At 39.1% G+C, this 23,441-nt stretch overlaps 1 protein-coding gene across 2 annotated transcripts in view; it reads right to left on the bottom strand.

The window, feature by feature from the left end:
* Positions 1 to 22,692, bottom strand: part of taok2b (TAO kinase 2b) — a 24,453-nt gene extending 1,761 nt beyond the window's left edge. The window contains exons 1-16 of one of the 2 annotated variants that reach the window (XM_073828638.1): positions 22,283 to 22,692; positions 16,882 to 17,022; positions 16,718 to 16,789; positions 14,345 to 14,446; positions 14,122 to 14,167; positions 13,895 to 13,991; positions 12,342 to 12,455; positions 12,119 to 12,210; positions 11,886 to 11,979; positions 10,717 to 10,798; positions 10,460 to 10,627; positions 8,192 to 8,398; positions 5,209 to 5,586; positions 5,004 to 5,132; positions 4,723 to 4,926; positions 1 to 2,475 (exon numbers count right to left, since the gene is read on the bottom strand). The exon at positions 1 to 2,475 is cut by the window's left edge and continues 1,761 nt beyond it. In XM_073828638.1, coding sequence (XP_073684739.1) covers positions 664 to 2,475; positions 4,723 to 4,926; positions 5,004 to 5,132; positions 5,209 to 5,586; positions 8,192 to 8,398; positions 10,460 to 10,627; positions 10,717 to 10,798; positions 11,886 to 11,979; positions 12,119 to 12,210; positions 12,342 to 12,455; positions 13,895 to 13,991; positions 14,122 to 14,167; positions 14,345 to 14,446; positions 16,718 to 16,789; positions 16,882 to 17,013 — 3,729 coding nt within the window. In that variant the 5' untranslated portion in view covers positions 17,014 to 17,022; positions 22,283 to 22,692 and the 3' untranslated portion in view covers positions 1 to 663. The remainder of the gene's footprint in view (positions 2,476 to 4,722; positions 4,927 to 5,003; positions 5,133 to 5,208; positions 5,587 to 8,191; positions 8,399 to 10,459; positions 10,628 to 10,716; positions 10,799 to 11,885; positions 11,980 to 12,118; positions 12,211 to 12,341; positions 12,456 to 13,894; positions 13,992 to 14,121; positions 14,168 to 14,344; positions 14,447 to 16,717; positions 16,790 to 16,881; positions 17,023 to 22,282) is intronic. The other variant, XM_073828639.1, reaches the window with a different exon arrangement.
* Positions 22,693 to 23,441: the final 749 nt, after the last annotated feature.

Raw genomic sequence — 23,441 nt, 5'->3', positions numbered from 1 at the left:
ACAGGAACACTTCACCTAATAGTGGAAATGAACACCCTCATGTCGCTCCTTTGGTTCATCAAAACTAACTTTTAAACAGACATTTTTAATGAAACTGAGAGATTTTGCCCCTCAGGTAAGCAGAATTTAGAAAGGCATTGTATAACAAATCCATAAGAAATGAGCTGTTTAATTTAAATCTTATGATTGATTTATATGATTTAATTAAGGCTAAATAACTGACACACGCAAAAACATGTGTGAAGAATGAGAAAAATTAGGATACATGTTTAATTCGCTCTATGTATGTGTGTTTATGTGAATAAAAGACCACATTAAACCTGTTCATCATCTAAAGCAGCTATATCTCTTTACTAGAGTTGGGTTAAATTGATTAAATCATATGGATTCATTTTGCTACTGTGTTTTAACCCTTTTTTAATACAGAGAGACCAAAACCTCTCAGGTTCAATGAAAAACATCTTAATTGTGTTTTGAAGACTGACCAAAGTCTGATGGATTTTACTAGGGTGGATAAATGTTTTGTGTGAACTCTGTTCAACTGAGTAGTTGTTAAAACAGGCACATGAAGAGCTAAAACGGACTCAAATAACAAACTAAAATAACACAAACAGTGATGAACAGCATGTTTGTGCTCACATACCTCCCTTCCTGTGTCTCAATCTATCTCCAAGGCACCATCTTTCCCTTCAAACTCCTGCCTGAAGGAGTCCTCCTCAACACACTCTCCCATCTGCCCTCTTCCCTGTACATCCTCTCTCTCTCCTCTCTCTTCCTCCTGTCCCTCTCTCTTCTGTCCCTCATCATCCTCCTCTGCTCTCTGACGGCTCTGGGCAGGAGAAGGGGCAGTTTGCTGGATCTCTCTCTGCGCAGCAACCCCAAGGCCTGCAGGCGTCTCAGGTAATTCAGCGGCAGCTCCTTCAGCAGACGCTTGGCTAACCGCAGCACCACGGAGTTGGCGAGGTCCGTCAGAGTTCCCAGAGGTCTGCGGACGAACCGGCGGCCCAAGAGCAGGCACCGCGCCAACAAGACGGAGTATCTACTTTTGGTCTGATACTCCGCACGAAGGCTTCTTTGAGGCACAGGGATTCTGGACTGCCGCCCGGCCCAGTTGCGTCCGGCTTTAGGGAACATATCGTAGAGCCTGCGCTCCGTCAGACCGCCCAGCAGCGACTGGCACACGGCGAACAGCGGCTTCGGCAGCCGGAACAGAACTCGCATCCAGAGGCGACTGAGTTTGCGTGGCGTGTTCTGGAGGAAAACCCTGGCCGGACGCACCACCAGAACCACCACGAGATACAGCGTGAGGAAAAGAGAAGGCGAGCTGAGAAAGGACGCCGAGATCAAGGCGAGCGGGACGTAATAGAGTCCCAAACTCAAAGACAAACCCAGACTGAACACACCGGAGCCGTAGTACGTCAGAGAAAGATATGTGGAAAACGACAGCGAGCAGCAGGAACGCAAGAAGAGGTAAGAGAAGAAGAGCGCCAGGAAGGCCAGCTCACCCGAGAGAAGGATCGACGCCAGAGAAGGAAGCGGAGGCGAGCGTCTCAGGGAAAGCAGGAAGACGGAAAGGAAAAGAAGAGTGAGGACCGACGGCTGCACGGCGGCAGAAAGAGAAAGAGCCATGCAGATGACGTGAGAAAAGAGCGAGGGAAGGGAAGCGGGAGAAGGCGAGGGCGGAGAGGGAGGCGTGTAGACGGGCGGAGGCTCCAGCTCTTCTAACGTATCCGGGAAGTAGAACTCTGAGAGTTCGTCTAGGTCACGCTCGAGAGGACGGCGCTCAAACGAAGGGGCCGGCATGAACTCTGACGGACATCCGTCGGCCACGCCTCTATCCTCCTCATCCTCGCACTCTGATTCGCTAGCGTCATCCCACGGAAGGCCTTCGATTTGTCTGGGATCGGTGTCTACTTTATCCTCAACCTGCTGCGGTTCGTCTAACGGTTCCTTCGCACTTTCACTTTCATCGACTGATATCTCTGCATCTTTCCCTTCACTGTCTATTGTTTCACATTGGTCAGTAAATGTCTCTTCAAAAACTCCTATTTCTCTCTTTTCTCCCTCTTCTACAGTGTCTAGCGGCTGCGTCTCATCTCCGTCTATCTTTTCTCCATCTCTACTCTCATCGTTCAGCTGTTCCTCAGGCTCCGCCTCCTCTGTTTCAATCCCCTCCCCCTGTCTAAGAGGCCCCTCCCCATCTCCGGCGTTGTCTGTGTTGTCGCTGTCACTCACTCTCAGGCTCTTGGGCTGCTGGCGGACCTCCACGGCGTGCTTTTGCCGCAGCTCTTGCTCGCGCCGCTTGTTGTACTCCATCTGGTTGGTGAGCTCGGTCTGGTGCTGGGTCCGGATGAGGTCGACCCGCGTGCGCTGCACCAGACCCAGCTGCCTGAACTCCAGCTCCTGAGTCGACTCGTGATGCCGGAGCAACATGGCGCATTCTAGGTCCTTCAGAGTCTGTTTCTTGTTCAGGTCCTGCACAGGGAGCAAGAGATGGAGGATGGTGGTTAGAAAAGCATCAGGCAACTGCGGTCAGGCACGGCATTTAATTAGTGGCTTTGATTGGAATGGTGTTATTCAAGAGCTCTGTTGGGAAAGTGTTGGCGGTGTGGAAGCCATTCATTCACAGTTGTGAGCCGCTGAGTCTACGTCAGACTGTGATCATGGCCGTATGTGCAGTGTTTCTCATTAATTACCTCGACTGCAGCGGCCCAGCAATCTCATAATGAAACACTTACACTTCTTGTAATAAAATAAAAGATCTCTGATGTAAGTTTTGCACTGTTGCTGTGGCATGGCCTAGTGTGTATATCAGACCATATATGGGCCATTCTACAGAATTGGTGCTAACTGCTGTCCCACAACCAAAAAACATTTAAGTATTTTACAATTTTCGATGTTTATTAAGATCCTTGTATTATCTATTGAAACCTATGATAATATTTAAAATATTAGTAAGCTTAATATATATATATATATATATAAAATCACCATGTATTGGTTACTAGTATGCAAGTTAAATTCTGTAATGTGATGTGGTCGCTACCAAAGCATTACTGTCACTACTGAAAATGTGCAGTCACAACCAGAAATAAAGTATGTTATGATTTTGGTTCAATGAATATCAAACTAATGAATCCTAAAGTTTGAAATCAGTATGATCAACTTTTTGCATTTTACAATGAAAAACTGGATTCAAAATATAACAAATCACACTTGAAATATTATTAAAATTGTATTTGATTGTTAATGATTTACCTCTGGAAAAACCTGTAATTAAAAATGACAAAAAAATATTTACAAACTAGATTTCAGCAAAATCTTAATAGGTCAATATAACCCTTTTAATTAAATAATTATTACTGTGTTTCGGTAGTGACGAATTTGGGAAGAGGACAAATATTCCAAAACCTTTTGAAAACACAATATGAGAATTAACTGCACATTTATTAGACATATTTACCTTAGAGACTATAATTTGCATACATACACATTTTTGGAAAAAAAAAACTAATTTTTTCAAGACGATTCCAACTCTGACTTTGGACCAATTCTGTAGAATGGCCCATATTAGTGGTGCAACGGATCACAAAACTCACGGTTCGGATCATATCACGGATTTTGAGTCACAGATCGGATCATTTTTCGGATCAGCAAAAAACAAACAAAACAAAAAAAGTTGTTTTTTATTAATTACTGAATGTTTACTTTAAGTACTTCTAATCCACAGCAGAAACTACCAGCTGAACTAAAAAAGTCAGTAACAAAACAAGAACAATTACACAAATGACAAGTGTAGATGAATACAACATAAAGTTACTAATAAAATCAATAACCCTAGTATTCAGGTGCAGAAATTTAATAATTAATTGTAAAATAACTAGTGCTTCTCACTGCAGGTATTTATAGGATGCTGTCTCTTTAAGGCCAAATGCACGTATCTAATACTGGTACACATCTTTCTCAGCTGTTTTGGTTCACTGAAGACATAACCGACTGTGTTTACCAGAATACCAAAACGGGTATTTAGACATGACTTTGTATGTATGTTTCTGTTCAAATAGAAGTTAAAGAGGAATCAATCTGTGTGAATCGCGCAGTCTAAATCGCCTCTCTCTCTCTCTGAGCGCGTGCTCGCTTCAGGTGTGTGTGACAGTCGTAAAAAAAAAAAAATTTAAAAAACAGTGCGCGTGTTCTCTTTTGCTGCAATGGTTTATGGTTTTAAATAGTTTGAATTGGTAAATTGGCAAGACAAAATATGTGCAAATTATAAATTTTTACTCTATGATGGTTAGACTTAACAGTCAATCCACGAATCACATGCGTGCCGAACCGTGGGGGCTGGTCCGTACGGATCACGGATCATCTACGATCCGTTGCACCCCTAGCCCATATAGTCCGATGCATTATGCAATTTACAGCAAATAGTAGCCATGTGTTCATTTACAAGCAAGAGGCTCATGATCCAGTGTTTTCAGCATCTTAGAGCAGCTTGTTTCATAGTAACTCCATCTGTGTGTGCTGACAGTTTAAGGTGCATTTGAGAACACATTAGTTATGCTCGTGCCTGAAATTTACCAGTTTATTTTCCAGCTTGACCTCTGCAAATAGACCGTCATATGAAATATAATCTGTATCACAGCCATGCAAATGTTCCGAAAACTAAATCTTAGCAGACCATTTGCTTTTTCCTAATTTCTCAGTCTAGCGGTGCCTCTGTACCTCTCTGAGCAGGTCTTGCTCCAGGTTGTGGCGCGTTAGCAGCATCTTCCTCTTGTACTGACGGCACTGCAGCTCGTAGTATTGCCTCTGTCTGCGCAGCAATCCCGCCTCTTCTTCAGCCTGCAGCTGCTGGAGACACTCCTTCTGCTGGACCAGCCACTCCTGCTTCTCCCGCTTCGGTGTGGACTGGTTCTCATTGAGTTCCTGCAGGCAGAATGAAACCTTCAACACAACATTTGAACAACGCCACAGCCAATCTGGCCAGTTATCCACTGACATACCTCTTTAAGTTGCTCTTTTCGCTGCCTGTACTGGCGTTTCTGAGACTCCAGCAGACTGGTCAACTCCTTCTTCTGCTGGCTCAAGATATGCTGCTGAAACTTCTTCTCTTCTGTTAGAGTGCCCTTAGTCTGAGACAAAAGAGGAGAGGAGTAAAGACATCTAAAAGGCGATCTGAAAGCATGAGGCGTCGTCTCCCGCGCTCACCTCTTTCTCCAGGATGCCCTGGTGCTTCTTGCCGAGTTTGTCCGCTTCGCTGCCGAAGTTATTCTTCTGCGTCTCCAGCTCTTTGTCGAGCCGCAGCTGATGTTCGTCCATCTCGGCCTTCAGCTTGTTCTCCAGAGCCATCAGCTGTTTCTGGTGCTGCCTCCTCATGCGCTTGTATCTGGACATCTGCTCTCTCAGCGCCGAGCCCTGCTCGTGCTCCTGGATCTGACGGGTCACCAACGAGGCCGTGCGGATGGTGGCGAAGTGGTCTCGTCCTCTGCGTCTCCGGCCCCCGGACGGGCCCTGCTGCTGGGAGTCCATCTCCGGCTGGTACGGGTCGTCGTAGATGTTATCGTGGTTCTGCGTGGGGACAAATGTCTATTTTGATATGGAATAATTAAGAATTTGTCATTTTTTTATGTTTTCAATTAAAATTTATTTCAATTAATTCAATTAAAAATGTATATTGTGTAATATTATTACAATTTAAAACAGCTGTTTTCTATGTGAATAATGTTAAAATGTGCAGGGTTCCCACTGTAAGCCAAATGTCAAATTCCCTGACTTGTCACAGACTAAAAAGCTGAATTTCCATGACCTTTAATGAACGGATCCATCCATTTGCAAGCTTTATTTACTTGTTCCGGACATTTTTAATGCAAAACGCATACACGCTACTTTTTTTTGCGTTTACCTGTTAAATGCACTTTGATATTTTTCACTATACAGAAATTCATTTATGGTTTTTATGCTTTCAGGGCTTGAATGCTCTGTTTGTCATCAAGTTCATCATTCAGTTTTTCAATTTCTTCACATTTAGTTTTTGCTTTTAACACTGAAGTGGTCATTTTGGAGCCAAAGGTCTTGAAATTTACATTTTCCTGTTTGCCTTAGTTAACAGGTAGAGCCAGGTGACTGGATTTGACTTTAGTGATCGCCAGTTGACGAGCGGGAAGGGAATAAAATGGCAATGAAAAATAGCCTAAACATAACAATAGGCAAAATGCATGAAACAACGTGATAATTATATTTGGATAAATGGAAACTAAAATTTAAAGCAACAATCAAAAATCCATTCAGAAAATTCCATTTCAATGTCTGGAATAGACTTTTTAAAATTCCATGATATTCCAGAAATTCCATGACCCATGGGAAACCTAAATGTGACTCTCAAGTAGGGCTGCAACAACTAATCGATAAAATCGATTATTATCGATAATGAAATTTGTCGACAACGATTCTCATTATCGATGAATCGGGTCCGCCCACAGTGCACGTACAACTTCAGAGGATCACGTCAAATAACAGCACTGAATGACGCATTTCTATAGACAAAATGCATCTAAAAATAGTGGAGGAAACAGACTGAGATGCTGCAGGAGAGTTACGTGATCCAAGCTGCTCAAAACAGGAGAATTCCTTATTTAAAACTAATAGAGTGATGGCTTGCCCTGTGAGGCGCTTTGAGATCCGTTTGCGTCCTCAGCATGAAAACTTTCAGTTTGCGGTCATATCCTTATCTGTAAATGTCACAAATTCACTCGAGATTTTCCATTTAAAAATCCATTCTGGCAGTCTGTAAGTTTAAATCTTTACTGAATGAGCGTGTCAGACAGCCGGAACACAGAAAGGGAGACAATTGATACTCAACTCAGCGCAAAAACATTCATTGTGCTGAAACATCTGTCGTTGAATGTTAAATTTAGATTTAAATACAACATGTAGTGCGCGTATTTATGGAGGGTATGAACAGTAGGGCTGTGACGGTGGCAGATTTTAACCACAGTTTTCCCCTCCACATTCATGGTAGGCCTAATTACTTTAGCTGGGGCTTTGGGCCAGTTTCAGCTTACTGCGTGCATTTGAACGCGGAACTCTTGCGCTCGCTGCTGTTGGCGGGACACTAAACACCGCCACGGCAGAATAAATAGCAGAAACACTGTATTTTATGCTTGTTAGTGTGTTTTTCTTCAGATATTTGTCCTTTTCTCTTTATTACAACAGGTGAATTGTTGTAAATGGTTAAGCACTGTGTTTTCATAGCATTCAGAATGTGGAATAGTGTGATTTAAAAAATAAATAAATAATTGGAATTTTTAAGCCAACGAATCGATTAATCGAAAAATTAATCGGCGAACTAATCGATTATCAAAATAATCGTTAGTTGCAGCCCTACTCTGAAGACCAGAGTAATAATGTTGAACATTCAGCTTTGATCACAGCAATGTATTACATTTTAATAGATAATCACATAGAAAACAGCTATTTTAAACTGTAATAATACTGTATATATAAATACATACATACATATCTATATATATACACATACACTACCGTTCAAAAGTGTGGGGTCAGTAAGACTTGTAATAGTCTTTAAAGAAGTCTCTTCTGCTCATCAAGGCTGCATTTATTTGATTAAAAATACAGAAAAAAAACAGTAATATTGCAAAATGTTTTTACAATATTAAATAATGTTTTTTATTTTAACATACTTTAAAATATAATTTATTCCTGTGATGAAAAGCTGAATTTTTATCAGCTGTTACTCCAGTCTTAAGTGTCACATGATCCTTCAGAAATCATTCTAATATGCCGATTTATTATTAGAATGATCAATGTTGGATAATATCAACAGTTGTGCTGCAAATATTTTTTGGAACCTGTGATTTTTTTTTCAGGATTCTTTCATGAATAACACGTTTAAAAAGTGTTTTATTCAAAATATAAATATTTTATAACAATGTAAATTATTTATTAATAACTTTTAATTATTAACTTAATATATCCTTGGTGAATAAAAGTATTAATTTCTTTAAAAAAAAAAGAAACAATAAAAATGTACTACCCCAAACTTTTGAATGGTAGTGTGTATATATATATATATATATATATATTTTTTTTTTTCACCAGGGCTCAGTGTATAAGACTAAAAAAAAAAGATTCCAAAGTGTAGTTTAGCTGAAAGGAAGCCGTGGGCTCGTACCAGTGGTTTGTGCAGCACAGAGCTGTTGGAGGTCACTGTATGTTCTCCCTCCTGCATCATAGCCATCTCTCCGCTGTCATCAGAGCCGTCTGCCAGACTGTTCACTGAGGAACTCTGGGAGCTGGCACTGATGGACATAGATGGCAGCGAATGAGAGCTCTCCATGCTGTTCACCGTCCCCGTCCTCAACATGTACTGCTCCACATCCTGAAACACACAAGACTGACATTACAAACAGACATCAGGGCACCAGCAGGAGACGGATCGCCATACTTCTGATTCTAATATCAGCTGGAAACGTCATTTGCAGCAAAACATGGCATCTATTCAGTTCTAGATCTGAGAACTCACATGACTTTTGGCCTTTGATCCATGTGAGTTGATATGGTGCTATTTATCAACAGTAAAAGTGTGTTCTAGAGCAGTGCTAATGTTAACAATCTGCATTGTAAATGGTTGAGTGTCTATTAGATCATAAAGTGACAGCAGACTAATAAACCTGCTGCAGATGTTAATATTATTCAAACAACAACAGAGAGAAAACCACTTACTGTTCTTGACTGATCAGCATTATTAGCTTCAATAAAAATCTACATAAATATTCATTAATTCACTTTTAAATTTGATCAAATTATTATTTACTTTTTAGTGGTACTGTTAAACAGACCTTTCACACTTGTGAAAATGACAACATTTTTGTGGACAGATAATGAGCAGCATTTGTAGACCTGTTCTCACAGAAACTAAAGCGTTTCACTGCGGTTTTTCTCCAAAATAAAAGACTGATGGTTTAAATCAGCAAGTGGTAAAATTAAGATAAAATGTATAATTTTACTACTGTAACCTATAGTAATTTTTATGCTTTTTTTTATTATTTTACAATGCAGTTGCATTACAATAGTAATATTTCTGTCTTGGAGATACTATCAATAATAGTAAAGCTCAATTTGCTCATTGATAAGGATATTAAACTGAAGCGCATCAAATTAAACTTTAATGCAAAACACAGAAATAAAATTGCACAGTTCATTTATATCTTTCTTATATGTGACCCTGGACCACAAAACCAGTCATAAGGTTAAATTTTACAAAACTGAGATTTATACATCATATTAAATATCAATAAATAAGCTTTCTATTGATGTATGGTTTGTTAGGATAGGACAATATTTGACCGAGATACATCTATTTGAATATCAGGAATCTGAGGGTGCAAAAAAATCTAAATACTGAGAAAATCACCTTTAAATTTGTCCAAATTAGGTTCTTAATGCATTTTACAAATCAAAAATTCCATTTTGATATATTTACAGTAGGAATTTTACAAAAAAATCTTCATGGAACATGATCTTTACTTAATTTCCTAATGATTTTTGGCATAAAATAAAAATAAAAAATGTTGACCCATGATATGTATTTTTGGCTATTGCTATAAATATACCCCAGCGACTTAAGACTGGTTTTGTGGTCCAGGGTCACATATTGTATTTGTACTACTGTTTGCTATTTGCATCTTTGCTCTTAGTTTTAATGACAATTATAAAATAAACAGGTTGTCACAGCTAGTCAATTTGAAAAGCTGACTTTTTGTTGAGAAGATGCATTTACGCCTCAAACTGTAATCAAATTGTCAAGATTCACAACTTTTGACAAATATTTTGACCGATTAAGGTGTAATTTTTTTTTTAAGTAAGAGGAAGTCTTTTATCCACTGATTCTCTGAAATGCGAAGTGGACTCCTTAACAAGAGTTCAGGGGAAAAGATTGGAAAATATGAAAAGAAAAAGAAAAGTCATTTCAGAGACAGAGCAAGTTATTAAATATGAAAAATAACACTATAAAGAAAAAAGGTCCTCACAATAGCAGGCCTTAAAAAGCAAATAAGGTCATTCTTGAGTTCATGTTGACTTTAGATGAATCACAATTAGCCATTATGCCACAAACAAATCACTCAATCACACTCGAGGTCAAAGAACAAAGACTTTAACTCCAAACGTTTGAAACATGAGCTGATGGACGTCTGAAGAGACCAAACCCTAAATGATGTTTATGTCTATTGTTATCTGGTGCCGCGCCACAGTCGCATGAGAGAACAGCAGACAGACTCTCTGTACTGACCACCAGCACATCTGATATTTCCTAAAACAGCTGTTCTACTGCCATGGAAACAAATTAACCCATCACACACAGCTCTTTTAGTCATGTGATCCTGAGAATCACCTGTCCTTATTTTGATTAAACAACAGACAAGTTGAAAGGTCACCCCACCTCTTCCTCCTCTGTGCCCTCGGTGGCAGGACCGTTGTGTGTTTCCTGGAAGAGGATTTTCTTCATCTTTCGGTACTGCAGGTTATCTAACTCCCTGACGGCGTCTTTAGTGCGCGCTATCAGATCCATCACCGCCGTCACCGGACGCTCACGGCACAGGAAGTGATGCTGGAGAAACAGCGGAGAGGATTAGAGCACAACCGCAATGTAAGAAAAGTCTTATAAAAGCAGCCTGAAAGCTCTTTAAAAGGCTTTACTTTAAGCAGCACATCAGAGGTAGGTCTGTCCTGGGCGATCTTCTGCAGACAAGAGTCCACGAAGTTACGGAAATAATCCGACCTGCGAGGTTGGGAAACAAAACGTGCAAATTAGTGCCAGCTTCCTGTTAGAGCCACTGGAGTGAACTTAGGGCTTAAATAGTAGGGATGCACCGAATGTTCGGCAACCGAAATTTAATAAGCAAAAAGGCTAAATAATTTATAACGAACGTGACGTGATCAAATAGAGACGCACACTAATGCAGCAAACATGTGGAAGCATTTAAAACTGTCTGAGAAAGACACATTGTGTTCTGTGTGATGAGAATCATTCATAAATCTGCTGCTGTCAGCAAAAAGTAGGACGACTTCTTGCAGGTTTACGCTAAAATAAAAGTCCACATTTATAAATGCTAGTATTGTCATTTTACTGTTGTTCTGGAAAATAAAATAAAGACGTAAGACAAAAATAATGCTAACAATCATTCAACAGCTCTATTAATACATTTATTCTAACATTGTCCTTTGCTCAGCAAGGCTGCATTTATTTGTAGATTAAAAACACATGCCTGATTCAAGAAGAGGCTCTTAAAAATGGCCAAAGAATATTAGTTTACTAACTTATTCATTTATTAATTTTAAGTTCAATTGTGGTTTGTTGGTTAAATAAATATTTTTAAATTGTTTTGTAATTGATTTTTTTCTTTGAAAAGCAAGACAAAGCTGTAAAAAGCAAATAATGGCTTGTTAATTTATCCAATAGTGAAAAAAAATTGTCAAAATACATGGGGGAAAAACATGAAAAACCGTGTTCGGTAATCAGCCTTCGGCCCAGTGTTTAATTTAGTTTAGATTCGGTCAAGAATTTATTTCGGTGCATCTCTATTAAATAGTTTACTTTGGCACTGAGTTGATACAACAATAAAAATGCAGTTTCAATAGTATCTGACATTGGAGTATAAATAATCAAACACAACAAATGCATGCAAACAACAAAAAGAGAAAACCTCAGTGCTCCTGACTGAATAAAAACAAACAGAAAATGGTTTTAGTCTTGGAAAAGTAATTTTCTGTGGTCCCTAATCAGAAGGTTTGAGGTATATCAATACAGCAGTGCTTTGGAAACAGTATAAATGAAGATATTTGTGAAGTGTGTGTGAAGCATGTACCAGTGATTGGACTGCAGGACGGGGCTCTCGTTCTGGGCGATGTGGTATAAGGCACTCATAGCATTCATATTAAACAAGGGAGGCTTTCTCTCCGCTACAACAGAGGAAAAGGAAACAAGCGAGCAGTTAGTGGCAAGGCCTCCATTGTAATCATATCATAGCAGCCAAAAACAGGTCTATTTTCACACCACAGATGTCCTGGCACAGGCTCCGGTACATCAGAGAAGACTCACCGAGCTCTATACAGGTGATGCCGAGTGACCACACGTCAACCTTCCCATCATACTGGCCTTCATCCATGGCGAGGATGACCTCTGGAGCCATCCTGCAAACACAGCGCAACTTACTCAGAGCTGACCAGATGGTGCCATGAGATCTAACGTGTGAGTAAACCATTCTGAATTAAACCATGGCATATGAACATGTTGTCGTAAGGAACAGGAAGTGTTTCTGTACCAGTAAGGTGTGCCCACGAACGAGTTGGCAGGAGCAACGATGGAAGCGGAACCAAAGTCTCCTAGTTTGACCTGGCCAGGCTCTGTCAGTAAGATGTTGCCTGCTTTCACATCCCTACAAATCAAGAGAAACACCTTCTTTCAAACTCTAACTGAAGAAAACAGCTGACCTGATTATCCACAAAGTTTTACATAACACTCTTAAAAATAAAGATTTCAAAAGGGGTTTTAACAGCGATCCTGTAGAATAACTATTTCAGTTGAGTGAGCAGCTCTTAAAAGAATCATTTTTTCTCAACGTGAAGGACATTTTAATAATCTGAAGAACCTTTATCCAAAGATCCTTCATCTATAAGAGAGCAATGGTGTGCATTACTGACACAAAATGATCTCTATATATTCTGGGCTATTGTTAATGACAGTGACTGGTTTAGGTCTGTCACAGACAGCTGACTCATCAATATTTGGATATTAATATTCTGCGCACTGGTTAGTTACAGCAACTTCTTCATTAAAGAACAATATGTGACAGCTAAAACAGATTACCAGGGGCATTTGTGCCTTTATAAGAACATTTTTGCTAACTGTATTAGATTTATAATTTATTTTATGCCAAATTCATGGAATTCCTGGTATTCTAAGACACTATATAGGCTGTTATCATATGAAATAAGATATAAAATAACAACGAAATTCATTTTTACACTGCAGAAGCTGCATTAAAACAGCATTGACATGCATCGACACTCCGATTGCAGATTATGATATGAGATTAATGTTTTAAAAATAATATTTTTTATTAGAATATCGAAATATTTACAATTTTTTTTACTTTAAATACGAAACTAAACCACCAGTAGATGGCAGTAAGTCACTGCCTTCATCACTGTGTCATTGAATCATTCATTCAACCAGTTCTTTAACAAAACAACAACTTGGTTCTGTTGCGGCTTTGTCTGGAACTACTTAGTTTGAAAATGCAAGTAAAAATATAACTCTATAGAGCACCCTCTATTCTAATTCTATTCTAAAATAAACTTGCCCTTTTAGACTTATCTATTAATTTACTTCCTGCTTGTTTTCTTGCATTCGATCTATTTAACACTAGCTTCTCTGTTCTTGCATTCGATCTATTTAACACTAGCTTGCTTTTTCTTTTTTTATTCTACCCATTTTCTTTTTCTATATTACATAATTTTTAAAAATTCTACTTGATACGTGTACTGCGTTGGGCTAAATGGGACTTGTCATAGCACTTGCATGTTATTGCTCTTTTGTTGATTTTGATTGCTTCCATTGCCCTCTTTTGTAAATTGCTTTTGGATAAAGTGTCTGCTAAATGTAAACAGACAACATGTCTAAAATCACAATATTATGCTTTTGTTTTTTAGAAGTGTCAGTATCACATTTGAAATTAAACTGACAATCAGGAAAAACAGGCACATTTGCTTGTATGATATTGGTTGCTCAACAATGTCAGCCTCCACAAAACATATCACACACCTCTAATCTCGCAAGACGCTTTTTAAAACAAAGCAGCGAGCGGCTCTGTACCTGTGGATCATGTTGTGCGAGTGGAGGTATACCAAGCCCTGCAATGCACCGTGGGTAATTGCGGCAATCTCCACTTCCTGTAATGGTTTCTTGTGCACTGAGGGAAAGGGGAAGAAAACAGCGGGATCCTGTTTTTTGTTTCTACAAACTTCTAGTAAACATCTGAATCATGTTACACTTCCACATCTGACCGAACATCCCTAAACCTCCCGAAACGCCTCACTCACCTTCCAGCAGATCCGAGGCCGAGCCCAAACAGTACTCCATCACCAGCTACAGAGAAGATCGAGGAGCGGCGGAAAGGCGGAGAGAAAGAAAAGGAATAATTGCTGTTAGCGAGCGACAAGTGGTGCATTTGGGGCTGCTATTGTAGTAAATGGAAACAGTGTTAGCGGGTCAGAACATTCTCTTCCCTGAACGAGGCTCACTCCCACACACAGGAACACTCACCCATGCCGTGTGCTCGCGCAGGTAACAGCCTCTGTACTCCACCGTGTTGGGGTGCCGCAGCTTTTGGAGGAACTTCACCTCTTTGACGATATCCTGCCATTTCTAGAGCAGGAACGACAGAACAATGAAACAATCAAGCGAACGCTCAGCCCCTTCAGTTCAGCGCTGTGTTTCTGGTCTGTGCCGGTGTGGGAAACATCACTAAAAGTGTTCTTCAAATGTATTGTGGTGAGATTGCAAATGAGGCGTGAGGTGCTGGAGTGTTCTGCGGCACAGCGAAGGCAGTCGTTTCCACCGTTTAAATGGCACAACCCTCTATTTTAGCCATGCGTGATTTGCATAATTTGAATACAACGCTGGGCTCGCAAAGAACACGACCGGGTAACATGCTGGTAAACACAAAAAACAGCATTCTGTTACCGCATATGAACTCTGTTATAAAACACAGCGAGCTGCTTTCCTGTCTACAGCCTACATAAGCTGCGTCCTAACTATAACCTCACATCAAACACTCTATAGAAGCATCTACTTGAGAACACTCACAATAGACTGCACATTTTCCATTGGTGTTTTTCCATAGAGACTTTAAAGTCTTTGTTAAAGAGTTATAAGATATGAACCAAACCAACCAGCTACAAGAGAATGAACTTTACAAACTGATTTGAAGCTAAAAATTAGTCAAAAATTGGATGAAGACAAGACTGTGCACTACTGATGTTTATATTTACATTAGTTATTTTTTATTGCAAAATATTCATATTTTATACATTTATGTACATGTATGTACACTGCCGCTCAAAAGTTTAGGATCAGTAAGATTTTTAAAGCTTTTTAAAGACCTCTCTACTCATCAAGGCTGTTTATTTGATTAAAAATTCAGAAAAAAAAAACTGTAATATTGTGAAATGTTAATGCAATTTAAAATAGTGGTTTTCTATTTTAATATACTCTAAAATATAATTTATTTCTGTGATGCAAAGCGTAATTTTCAGCATTATTACCCGCCTTCAATGCCACATGATCCTTCAGAAATCATTCTAATATTCTGATTTATTATCAATGTTGGAAATAGTTATAATATTTTTTTTTTGGAACCTGAGATACTTTTTTCACGATTCTCTGATTAATAAAACATTAAAAAGAACAGCATTTATTTAAAATACACATTCTTAATACACACAAAGTTCAAAGTTTGGGGTCAGTAAATTTCTTTCTTTCTCTCTTTGAAAGAAAGTATTATTTTTATTCAGCAAGGATGTGTTAAATTGATAAAAACTAATGTTAAATATGTATATTGTTAGAAAAGATTTCTATTTTGAATAAATGCTGTTCTTTTTAACTTATTAATCAAAGAAACCTGAAAAAAGTATCACAGGTTCCCAAAAAATATTAAGCAGCACAACTGTTTCCAACACTGATAATAAAAGTAACACATCAATATATTAGAATGATTTCTGAAGGATCATGTGACACTGAAGAGTGCAGTAATGACCCTGAAAATTCAGCTTTGCATCACAGAAATAAATTATATTTCATATTACTTTTTTCTCTGTTTTTGATCAAATAAATTGAACTGAGCATAGGAGACCTTTTTTTAAACATCTTACTGATCTCTAACTTTTGAGTGGCAGTGTATGTTTTATTGAGAGCATAAGGAGACTGGATTACATAATTGTCAGTGACTCATGGGAGTGGGCGGGTGCTACAGAGCTCTTTTGATGCGATTTACTTGTTCTCACTCTCTGATTGGTGGAGATTTCTCTGCAGAATCATGGGTAATATAGTTCCACCAGGAGTTCTGTTGTTAAACATGATCATTTAAAATCAAGTTCTCTACGTATAACATAAACCAGATTTTACTTCAGGAACTCAACTGATGCATTTTACTGATGTCAATGGAGCTCGATGTTAGCACATAGTCAGGTTAACAATGCAACACTCCAATAAGCATAAACATGCATTGCATTCAGCCACATTAAGTAAGTATATTACTAGACTGAACTATTTTGCTGTTATTTTTGTTTTTGGCTAAATGATGCAGTCCCAGAAACAAGGTCAACAATCCAGATGTTCTTGTCAAATCTAATGTGCATGTGTTCATTCAAACTCTCAAACAGAGCATACTTTGTGTTTGCATCAAAACTGAAAGCAGCATAATATTCTGGCAACACTCTCAAAGAACCTTGGTGTCAGAAGTCTGCCTGAGACGCCTAAAAACTCTTCCCAGGTAGGCAGCTCGACAGGTTTTGGAACGGAGCCATCATCTTGCTCTTACATAAAGCCAGCCGCATGATGTTCAAGATTTCTAGCCGAGTCACACCGCTTTGTTTGACCGAAGCTGTAGGAACACTGAGTTGGTGTGTTTGTGTTCACCTCATTAGACTGCTTGCCACTGTAGGACATCTTCTTGATGGCCACCACCTCATTGGTGCGGATGTCATGGGCCTGGAAGAAGCGTGTAAATACATGTGAGGAGAGGCACAGACAGTGGCTTCATCTCTGCGCAGTCATCTGTGCTACAGCTAAAGGACACTCACAAAGTAGACGGCTCCGAAGCTGCCATGGCCGATCTCCCGCAGGTCTGTGAAGAGTTTCTCAGGATCCTCCTTGTAGAAAAGTTCCGCCACCTCTGGGTCCTTGAGACTCCCAGCCCGCGCACTCGACGGCATGGCCAGCGCCTTCACACACACAAACCACAGAGAGACTGCACATTAACAGAGGACACACACACATGGAGGGAACAATCTGAAATACAACAATCTGGACAAATACAGTAAAGCATGCAATCTACACACATCCTCCAGAATCCAGCATACTTCATGTGAGCAAAAAAGGGCCAGTCCTTTATTTCTTCAACAGATCATGAATAATTAATTCCAACAACCAATAATAGAAACATTCATCATCCATATCAGACTTGCCCAAATGTGGACCAGAACGGGCATCTGATCAAATGGAAGCAAAGCTAGAAACCCATAAGAATGCTCTGCATTTACAGGCACTTTATCCATACATAGACTTCATCCAAGTCCTGTAACTAGTATTAATCTTTAAACTTATATTTTCTTTTGTAAATCCCAAGAATCTGTCTTTTAGTTTTCTGTTTTCACAAATCTTACTAAATCACAGCAAACAGTAAACCACTTGTCAAATAACAACGTCCATAAATGTCCATAAACTCAAATGATAAATGTAAGCACCGTGTTGATTATTAAATCTGAATATAAACCCCAATCTTTATCTTCAATATTAATGCACCAGTTGACAAGTTTCCCAGTATAATTTCAGAATTAGTTGAGGGAGATTTTTTCTTTCATGCACTATATCTGAGATATTTCCAAACTAATCAATATTGAATCAGAATCAAATCATGAAAACTGATGTATAAATAAAAGACAACAACATTAAGTAAATGGGTGAGTAGGCATTTATTGACTTATTTATTAACCAAAATGATCCAGGGAGGAATATCTTCATTGTATAAAATATGCAAACACCTACAATTATCCTTTCACTTAAAGATGTATTTGTAGTCAGGTATTTGAGATAAATCTGTAAGCAAGTTTAGCAGCCCTGATTAAATGACAGATCCTGAACCCAGGTCTGCTGTTTCCACTCTGCGGATCTCTAAAAACAAGTTTGTGGAAACGTTGACAAAAATTCACAATTATATGAAAGAATTCAGAGTCCTTTCATCTAAGGAGTGTACAAAGGAAAAAACTTCCACAACACTGTTATTCCAGAAGTGCTCCTCAACAGAAATCAGTCCAGGAGCAAGACATTCAGTATAATCCTCCAGGAGGGTCACAGGAAGGCCTCTCTCACATTCATTCAGGACAGGATAGAAAAAAAAAAAAAAGAAACCACTGTTTTCCAAAGAGAACACGGAGGGCTGTGGGGATGATGTATTTTGGTAGGTCAAAACCCGGAAACAGGTTCGCATTCTAGCACTTCCGGTTCCACCGTCCTGAAGTCAATGGGTGTTCTGAATGGGATTTTGGTTAAATGCGGTCTGTGGTGAACACAAGCTCAGGATATTTTCACTTTCTAATCTAAGACATAAAATACATTAGTAATAGCCCTTGTGATTTTTCTAAAGCTTTACTTTAAACGTAGTTGCTAACAAATGTCACTACAGAGGTTGTCATTAAACATCATCACACTTCATCTACTCACTAGTCACTTTCACAGCCTTACTGTGCTTATACTAGTATTTTATTGTAATATTATGCGCTTTGTACTGTAATGTTCTGTCACCAGTGAATGAGACATTTTCATCGTGTCGCTGATTAGTTCATCTGTTCTAGAGGCGTGTCTTTAGAGAGTATTTGCAGGGATCTTATGCTTTCAAAGCTACCTTGCTATGGCTAAAATCATCTACCCTACTTTTAATGGTGGTGACCCTGAAATCATGTGACTGTGGTGTAGTTTTTTACCAATCTACGCTCTTTTCACTTTCGCTGATTGCATTTGTGAAGATTATCATGATGAACAAAACACTTAAAGAGATAGTTCACCCAAAAATGATAATGTGATGTTTATCTGCTTACCCCCAGGGCATCCAAGATGTAGGTGACTTTGTTTCCTCAGCAGAACACGAACGAAAATTTTTAACGAAAACTGGTACAGTCTGTCAGCCAAATAATGGCAGTCAATGGTTACCAAATCTTTAGAGGAAAGAAAAACATGCACAGACAAATCCAAATTACACCCTGCGGCTCGTGACGATACGCTGATGTCCTAAGACTCGAAGCGATTGGTTTTTGTGAGAAACTGAACAGTATTTATATAATTTTTTTTACCTTTGATACACAGCCACGTCCATCTGTCATGAGCACGAGTTTAGCTTTCGGCTCGTGACACGTGAACGCGCTCTGGTGTAGAATACGCAAACGCCAGAAGCGATCTGTGGCGTGTATATGACACTCATTGTTTACACAGAGCACACAGACTGTGGGTATAGCGGCTATTCAAAATGGTAATTACTTGCGCTTATCCTGATTGTTCAAACCCATTTAAAGCTAAAAGATTACATTTGCTTACGCAAACTCATCCGGGACTTTTAACCGATTTCCCCTTACACCGTTTGCATATTCTACGCCAGAGCGCCGGATACAAAGCTCGTGCTCATGACAGATGGACATGGCTGTGTATCAAAGGTAAAAAAAATGATATAAATACTGTTCAGTTTCGTGTCTTTGGATATCAATGTATCGTCACGAGCCGCAGGGTGTAATTTGGATTTGTCTGTGCATGTTTGTGTTTACTGTTAAAGGTTTGGTGCCCATCCACCTCTATTATTTGGCTGGCAGACTGCACCGGTTTTTGTTAAAAATCTTCGTTTGTGTTCTGCTGAGGAAACAAAGTCATCTACATCTTGGATGCCCTGGGGGTAAGCAGATAAACATCACATTTTCATTTTTGGGTGAACTATCCCTTTAAAGGTGCTATAGAATGCATTGAAACAATATTTTAAATTGTTCTCTGATATCTACATAGAAGGTATATGGCATAGGAAAGGGCAAAAAGTCTATAGAAACGGTTTTACAAATCCATTTACAACCCTAGAATTTGTCCCTAGAATGAAACGCTCTGTTATTGCCTTATTTGGAAGCTTCGTGAATATTAATGAGGGGCTCTGCTCTGATTGGCTGTTTCACAGAGCTGCTCATCTCAGTAGATCACACATGGAGGAAATGTATATTTAATTACGGAGCTCTAGCCGCTTTTAATTTTAATCAGTTTGTTGAATCTGGTGTTTTGAATCGCCGACATTTTAGTCTCACTATTGATGCATGTGCATTATTTTACTGATGTTACTGATGTTTGGGCGATGCAAATGTTGGGGGTGGAACTATTAACAATCCCGGGGCTATTGCGTAATAGTTGGTGGCATGTTGGAATTGACCTATTTTTTAGTGGTCTTTTGCAAACACCAGATTTATATAAGGAGGAGGAAATGGTGGTGTTTGAGACTCATGGGATGTCATGTCCATGTACTGAGCTGTAATTATTTAACTATGCCAAGGTAAATACAGTTCTCCATTTTATGGCACCTTTAAGAATCAAACTTTTGTTGGTCACAGAGCTTATTTTCTGTAATAATCCAACACTTAATGTAAAAACCCTTTTGGGTTTTTGTCGAGGGAATCAAGGTGATGTGAACTTCAGTGTTAGCCTACAAAAATACATCACTGCAGTGCTCAATTGTTGTCAGTGTTAAAGTGAGCTGATAAGCATGTAGATGAGCCTGAAGACTGGTGGAAGAATGGTTTGTGTACAGACGAGACCAAAACAGAACTTTGTGTTTTAAATGAGAAGTGTTATAATTGGCCTTCAGTAAAAGGAACTTCATCCAGGACTGATGTGAACTGAAGCTACTCTGAACGTGAGACCTGCAGGACAATGACCACACCTGATAAAGCAGAAGAAATGTATTGTTTTTTGAACAGCTGAATCAAAGTTCTAATCTTAACCCAATTAAAAAGCTATGAAAGGACCTGAAGAAACCAGCTGCTGCATGAAAAACCCATCAACATTACTGAGTTAAAGCCATGCTTTCTCCATGCTGATGTGCAGGACTGGATTCAGACCAAAGCTGAAGTTTTATTAAAAATACAGGATATTTTTATACCATTTATCTGAGTTGTATTATACAGCTCAGATGAAGCACTGGTCTGAGTGAAGGTCAGATTTATGCAGAAACTCTTCAGGGTTCACCAACAGTCAAGCACCGCTTTATAACATAGAAGCAAGAGTGCCTTATATAAGAACAACTGAAATAGACTGATGATCTGAACCAGCCACAATTGAAATGATTGTATGAGAATAATTGTGCTTGATTATGCATCACATAAGAGCGATCGGACCAGACACCTGACTCACAATTCAGATTCACACCTCTGCGTGTCATATACATGTTAAGATTAGACCGTTAACACACACACGCTAAAACACTCACAGCAGATCAGTCTGACAACAGACAGTGTGTGTCACAGTAAAAGGAACTATGACTTTCACATGCTTTTTCAGTCTTAACCCTATAGAGCCAACGATCATGTTTGACATGTCAATTTCTAAGGCTTCTAAAAGATCAAAACTTGGCTAAAAAACCTGTTGTACAGAATCTAGCACATGCCTTCTGTCATCCGAGTGTCAGTTCATACTTTTTAGCAAGTAAACGGCCGTTTAGTATGTTTGCACAAATGTCAGGTCTTTTGATTTTAGAAGCAAGTGTAATAACTTCTATATTGTTAGCAATATTTCAAAATAAATATGTACCAGACTGAACCACACATAATGTTTGAGAAAAAACAAGATCAAAATACGATCATCAGGCTTTAGAGGAACTCAAATCATCATTGTATTAGATTGCATTATGTGTTTTATCATCTTACTAAAACATATTATTGGCAGATATAGTGCTGATTTATATTATTAATATGCATTATGTAAGTAATCTGCTATTCTGTTATAAAAATCTCACTGATTTACGTAACAAGCTGTCAGAATGTCATCATATCAATATCAGCATCTGCAGCAACCTCTATATTTGTGTTCAGTTTGAGTCTCTGAATAAAACAGTTTTTCCTCCTCGAGTTTGAGCTAGATTTTCTCATTATATCATACTGCATGAGCCATAAATCACATTTTCACACTTTAGCATTATATCTTTGATATTCAGTCTAAAGTTCCAATAAATGGTTTCATTTCAATAATTGGATGTTCATATGCCAGGCTTGAAGGAGTTGAATATTATAGTGCTGCAAAATGATTTGATGGAGCATGAGGAAGATGAAGCGATGCAGCGGAGTCAGTGTGTGTCTCTGTGCAAGACCATAAAAATACCGAGCAGAAACACACGAACACAGAAATCACAGTTTCTTACGGTGTTTGTCAGCCAGCTGTGCATGAAGTGGTTTATTAGACAGGTCTTACCGTGGTGTCTGGGGTCCACTGCTAGCTAGAGGCAGCTAGCTCCGGCCTGCTGAGGAAAATCCGGCCTCTCCTTCCCCTCTCACTTCACAAACAGCGATCGATTTACACCGCGATCCATCTATTTCTAACGTAACGACGGCGATCGTGGATGTGGATGTGTCCGTTCATGTGAGTGAGAGAGTGAGTGGATAATACCGCCGTTAACCGTTAACGGACTCGATCAGCTGACTGTCAACGGACGCGCTCTTCAATCTCGGTCTGATTTCCCGCCTCTGTCGCGCGCATTTGCTTCATTGTTTGTCACGCGTTCAGTTTGTGTCTTTCTGTCATCCACAGCTCCATCCCTGTTTTTCTTTTCCTGCCTCATTCGCTTTTTGTTCAGGACTTCATGATGGCGGAGCGGGGCGGGAGCCGACCGGAAACCGGAAGTGCGGCTGAACTGCAAATTAAGGGTTTCTAATGTTCTCTAAATACGCATTTCATTACAGCACAGACTCAACCTGTGCTTTTCCAGTGGAGTGTTGTGGGAGGCAAAGTCCCTCTCGATCTTTTAGTCAACGTTAATCGATAATACAGTCATAAATTCATAGATCAAGTGTAGCTTATATAGAAGGACAGCATCTAGCACAACCAACAAAACATGACTATATTTGTATTTGTTTATGCCAGCATTATTAAACCCATGTCACATTAGTACAGTTTTGCTTTAAAATAATTAATAGTGAAGTCCAATAGGTTTCAAATCAATTTTACAGTATCATACACTTAAAAATAAAGTAAAAATTGCCCTCAATGGTGCTGTTAAGAACCTTGAACATCCATGGAACCTTTCAAATGCAGAAAAGTTTTTTTTTAGATTTTTAAGGGCAGACACAAACTGTTTTTTCATGCACCTGTCAAGTTTGAGATTTTGGGGTTTTAGCTTTTAAGTGTTTTTTTTTTTTTTTTTCAGAATAGTGGAAAGAAAACACCCCCCCCCCCCCCCCAAAAAAAAAAACACTGTTAAGTCTTTCTTTTATAGCACTTTATCTATTTGTGTCAATAGATTTCAATCACAATACATATTTTTAAAGGCCAAGAGTTGTTTCTCCTACACTGAGCCACAAATCTCCACTTCAGCAGCACTTACACACACCACACTTTACATTTGTGTTCCTGT

This window comes from Garra rufa, chromosome 22 (assembly GCF_049309525.1).
Source record: "Garra rufa chromosome 22, GarRuf1.0, whole genome shotgun sequence".
Taxonomy (NCBI): Eukaryota; Metazoa; Chordata; class Actinopteri; order Cypriniformes; family Cyprinidae; genus Garra; species Garra rufa.
This window is presented reverse-complemented; position numbering and strand designations above follow the sequence as displayed.